The sequence below is a fragment of the Phaethon lepturus genome, unplaced genomic scaffold (assembly GCF_000687285.1).
Source record: "Phaethon lepturus isolate BGI_N335 unplaced genomic scaffold, ASM68728v1 scaffold442, whole genome shotgun sequence".
Lineage (NCBI taxonomy): Eukaryota > Metazoa > Chordata > Aves > Phaethontiformes > Phaethontidae > Phaethon > Phaethon lepturus.
In genome coordinates, this window is record NW_010522346.1 from 77,831 (window position 1) to 83,040 (window position 5,210).

General features: G+C 40.0%; 1 protein-coding gene across 1 annotated transcript in view; it reads left to right on the top strand.

Moving 5' to 3' along the window:
* The window catches only part of GBF1 (golgi brefeldin A resistant guanine nucleotide exchange factor 1), a gene marked incomplete at its 3' end in the record, with an annotated part of 93,144 nt that overhangs the window by 72,466 nt on the left and 15,468 nt on the right, over positions 1 to 5,210 (top strand). Inside the window, exons 10-14 of the mRNA XM_010281758.1 lie at positions 2,096 to 2,325; positions 3,252 to 3,420; positions 3,599 to 3,810; positions 4,492 to 4,590; positions 5,006 to 5,200. Of these exons, the coding sequence (XP_010280060.1) occupies positions 2,096 to 2,325; positions 3,252 to 3,420; positions 3,599 to 3,810; positions 4,492 to 4,590; positions 5,006 to 5,200 (905 nt within the window). The remainder of the gene's footprint in view (positions 1 to 2,095; positions 2,326 to 3,251; positions 3,421 to 3,598; positions 3,811 to 4,491; positions 4,591 to 5,005; positions 5,201 to 5,210) is intronic.

Genomic DNA, 5,210 nt, shown 5'->3' on the forward strand with positions numbered 1-5,210 from the left:
AACTTGACGGCATTTCCTTGCTTTCAGCATGCCTTACAGGGGTTGTTTGTACAAAAGGGTATGGGGACCTGGAGAGGTGGCTGAGGTTATGGGCAGCCATGTGGTACAGAGGAGTTGGAGGGTGCAGCAGGTGCCTGGGAGAGATCGAGAACACTGGCAAAAGGAGAGCTAAGGGGAATGGACCTGAGGAGGTTTACTGCAACAGGAGACCGCTGACCTAAGTGACGCATTCTTTCCTGTTCCTGAAGGGTGTACAAAAGTGTGTGTGTGTGGTGGTAACAAAGGGAGAGCAAAGTATGACTGGGGAAAACATACAGGTAGAACCGAGGGATGTGCAGAAACCTAGGTATCAAGGATGGGTGAATTAACAGATCTCTTACTACAAATGTAAAGAATGAAAGTGTGCACCCACAGTCCATGAAATTTGAATAAAAGGCTACACTCATTAAGGGACAGGGAAATATGGGTGCGCTTACAACTGTTATGGAGAGAATAGAGGCCATGATATAGTGAGAAGGCATGAAGAGTTATATAGGTAAAAAAGTAGAGGGAATAGCAAAAGAACCTGAGAAGGGATTGTATGCAGGAAACTAATGGGTATACATACGAATCTTTTTTTCACATGCTTGGATTCATCCTGCAGAAGTGATGCAGTATGTGACTAGTGCTGCGAGCTAAAGAATATAATGTTGGGGGGCTTCCATATCCTATTGTTGTATGGGAGTAGACTAAATAGTTATAACTGTTTTTAACCTCTTCTCTGGATAAATGAGTCCCTCTGGCTGCAAAGTACTTTGTCTCTTGTGCACTCTACAATTTGATGGCTCAGACATAAACATTAACAGTGAAAGGAAGCAGACAGGAAAACTGAAACAATAGCTTTGTAAAATACCTAGTTCTGATGCTTGATTCTGTCACAGGAAACTATTCAGTGTAGTGTGAACGATTCCAAGTGTGTTTCTACGCAACAGCATGATTGGTGAAAACTGATGAAATAATAAATGTGATCAAATTGCATATAACTCAGAACATCCATCCAGATGAGAACTTATCCCTACATAAATCATCATCATATTTAAGTTTCCAAATAGATACTAAATTCCATTACACAGTACTATAACTCCTGTAACATTTTAGAGAGAAAGTTGAATTATGTTACAAAGCATGTCACTAACTCTGACCTTGTAGTGCTAGGTAATTATTAATAATGCTTTTTAGGCAAGAATCCTGGCTTAGCAGGTGAAGAAGAAAGGATTGCAAAATGGATTATGTATTCCATTTCATTTCTTAAAAATCAAGTAACATCCTGCTACTTAGACATTTCCAAAAATCAAGTCAGCAATAAAAAAACACTGTGAAAATCCATACATATTTCACATGGAAGTTCATAACATAACTCTGGTTTGTGTCTTTCTTTTATCTTTGTGCCCTGTAGTATATCTTCTCCTTTTTAAATAATTGTTTTACATTTTTAAAGTTCTCTTCAGAACCATAAGAGCTGCAAATATGTGGGTTTCTTTTAAAGGAAGACTTAGATTCTTGGGGCACTATCTCATTTGTAGAACAAGTAAAAATACTTCACTGCTCCATTTCAGACCCACTTGAATTCTATCACAATTCCGTTTGTTTAAGGAGTATTAAAGAAATAGGTTTTGCCTTCCAGTCAAGTTAAAAATTCTCACTTTGAAGGAATGACTAATCCTTGATGCCAGTCTTCAAAATGGTTGTGCCATTGTATCAAAGAGTAAAGTATACCTTTTGGACTGTTTTCAGGTTTCTTCATAATTATATGAATTATATTATATAATTAATAACCCTCTGCACCCTTTATCTAACTGTGTATTTTCTTATTTGTCAAGTCTGTTAGATTCCACTAAACATTTATTTCTAGTGTCTCATCTGTTCATCTGATTCATTAATACCTGGCAAAAGAGAACTTAATTTATCTACATTCTCTACATTAATGCGTAACTATCTGAGATCATTTGTAGAGTGAAGTAGTAATCGAAGTAAATCTTTGTTGCTGTATTGAATGTATGACCTTGTGATTGAGAGACAGAATTATACTGATCTTTTTGCTTCTGTTGCTCATCAGCAAGCGGAGTTACTTTCATAGATGCTCCTTCTCCCAGCTCCTCTGGGAGCTCAGAAAATGTTTCGTCTGCAGTCAGCCCTGCTACAGACAGTGGTTTGGAGTTGTCCTCACAGACTACATCCAAGGAAGACCTGACAGACTTGGACCAAGTCACTTCTTTGGGACTTAATGCAGGAATGACTTCAAATGAGGCCAAAGTCACTGAAAATCAAAATCAGCCTGAACTCCAGGTACATTGATATAACTTATAAAGACAAATGCCAACTCCCAGCATAATCAGTTATGGATTTAGCACACTTACTCTCTTTCTATCTCTCTCTTTGGTCATAGTGTTTATATTCTATTTCAAAGCTTAGGGTCAGAGTAAAACATCCTTGACCGTAAGTGACTTGTAAATTCACAAACATTCATTCTTTCTTTTCTCTTGACACCGTCCCCATTGGCCTAGAAATTATAACTCTGCAGCCCAACAACATACCTACATATCCAGTTGTACTCCTGCCAATACCATCAACCTTAATTAAAGGAGAAACTGTTAGAGGGAACAGAGGAAATCTGCAGGAGAACTTAGTTTACTATCTTTAGTAAAGAGTTTGTAGAAATTCATCTGTTGTTGTTTGCGCATGTGCATTGTTACTGTGGAATAGAACTAACCTGAACCAAGGCTTTTGTCAGTAAGTTTTCCTCTGTGTTGTCTCCACTTCCCCTGCAACAGTAATGCTGTTGAGAAGATGGATTAGAGTTGCAGGGAACCTTTGAGCTGCAGATACTTTTAATGGTAAGGATGCTAAGAAGGCATAGATAGAAATAGTGTGCTGAAATTATGTAGCATTTAAAACCAAAAAAATGAGCCTAATCCTAACTTCAGGGGTAGTAGGAACTGATAGGTTGTAGGAGTATCTTCAAAATAAGGTCTTTTGTAACCTAGAGTTATGTAAAATAGATAAGAACTAGATGGAAGTGAAAGGGCAGAGAAGGCTGCATATTATCTAGAGGCTCTCTTTTCTCTTAAATTTTGTTTTCCTGCTCCTCTTCCATGAGTGACCTGTGTAGTTTTAATAGTTCTGAATGAACCATGAACAAATAAGCCTTTCTTGTCTAGTGCTTGTTAACTCGTTTTGCTTCTTTCGTTCTCAAATGACTGATATTAATGAAGAACGAAAGTCTGAGGGAGGAGAAGATCCAGTCAGCTTCTGTTGAGTCTATCCCTGAGGTCCTAGAGGAGTGCACATCTGTAGCAGAACATTCTGACTCTGCCTCAGTTCACGACATGGACTATGTAAATCCCCGAGGAGTACGTTTTACTCAGTCTTCCCAAAAAGAAGGTGAGAGGTGGGCAATGTTGCTAAAGACCTTTCTCCTTTCCCCTCTTCTGTTTCACTTTCTGCTGAGAGGGTAATAAACTCTTGTTCCTCAGCTGGTCTGTAACAATTTCATTTGTAACACTTGTTAGGCACCTGCAAAAAGCAAAGTTAAGAGTACTAATCTCTCTTTTTCCTTTAGGAGCAGCACTGGTCCCGTATGGGCTGCCATGTATTAGAGAACTGTTCCGCTTTCTTATCTCACTCACCAACCCTCATGACCGCCACAACTCTGAGGTGATGATCCACATGGGGCTGCAGCTGCTAACTGTTGCCCTGGAGTCAGCACCCATTGCAAACTGCCAGTCCCTCTTGGGACTTGTGAAGGAGGAGTTGTGCCGGCATTTATTTCAAGTGAGTCTGGCTTATGCTAGCATGGCATATGGCACTGGAGAATCAGATACTAATTTGCATCAAAGAATCTACTGGAATTTCTAATTCTGAGGTTTGGCAGAGCTCAGTCTTCAAATGAGCTCTCTGCTGCATTGCAATGAGAGTTCTGAATTGCAGCAGTGAAACAGTGCTGTTGCAAAGCCAGAGAGGTGGTCGTGTTCTGTTTTCTTAAGACCAGGACCAAGAAGGATGGCGATTTCAATTAACTTGTTACTGTGGGATAACATTGTGTTTTGATATAATTGGTTTTGAGGTAATCATGGGTGCAAGTTACGTGCTTAGCAGTAGGCAGAACCTTTTGGAATACCAAGCTATTAATCGCACAGGGGCCATCTCAGAGGCAGGTCGTCTCCCATGTTCCTTCTCCGCTAAGAGGATTTGTGGACTTGGCAAAAGAACAAAGTTGTAGTAGGAAAAGTGCTACCACAAGCAGAAGGGAATTAAGTGTATTCGTCCTCACTAGGAAACAGTGAGACCAAGACGTTGAATAAGGGATTGTTTTTTGAAATACCATTGCTATGGGAGGAAAAGTGTGGATCTCAAGGCTGTTGCAGGTGATAATCTGCAGTGCCACAGTACTGCTACTGATAGCACATAATGATTAGCCTTCAATTCTTAAAGGATTTTTTGTTTCTTGTTCAGCTACTGAGTGTTGAACGGCTCAATCTGTATGCAACCTCCCTCAGGGTGTGCTTTCTTCTCTTTGAGAGCATGAGAGAGCATCTGAAGTTCCAGCTGGAGGTGAGTTTTTTGAGTATCACTGTGTGCCTAGTAATAGTTTCTTGGACTTCAGTTAAATGCATATAGCTAGGCAGTAAGATACAGTCTAAATATCAATTTACCTTTGTAAAAATTACTCAGTGGGTTATGGGTAGGCTGTGTAGGGCTTTTCTTGTTGGTTAATAAAATGTCTTTGAGACTGGTGTACTGCACTTCCTGCCTTCATACCGTTTTTTTAAAACAGTAAATCCAGGTGCACTCAATGGTAGGACGATTTGAAACCTTTCTAGAACCCGCTTCAGAATGCACCATCATTAAAGATGGAGTGTTATGTGGGAAGACAAAGCTTAAATCTCTTTCTGTAGTCCTCAAAGCTATTCACTGTCCTGCTTTCTTTTTTCTTTCCTTAAACTGAGCTGCCCTGTGTTTTTGTCAGATGTATGTCAAGAAGCTGATGGAAATAATCACTGTGGAAAACCCAAAGATGCCCTATGAAATGAAGGAGATGGCTTTGGAAGCCATTGTTCAGCTGTGGAGGATTCCCAGTTTCGTGACCGAGCTCTACATTAACTACGACTGTGATTACTACTGCGCCAACCTCTTTGAGGAACTCACCAAGCTGCTCTCCAAGGTGCTGAACC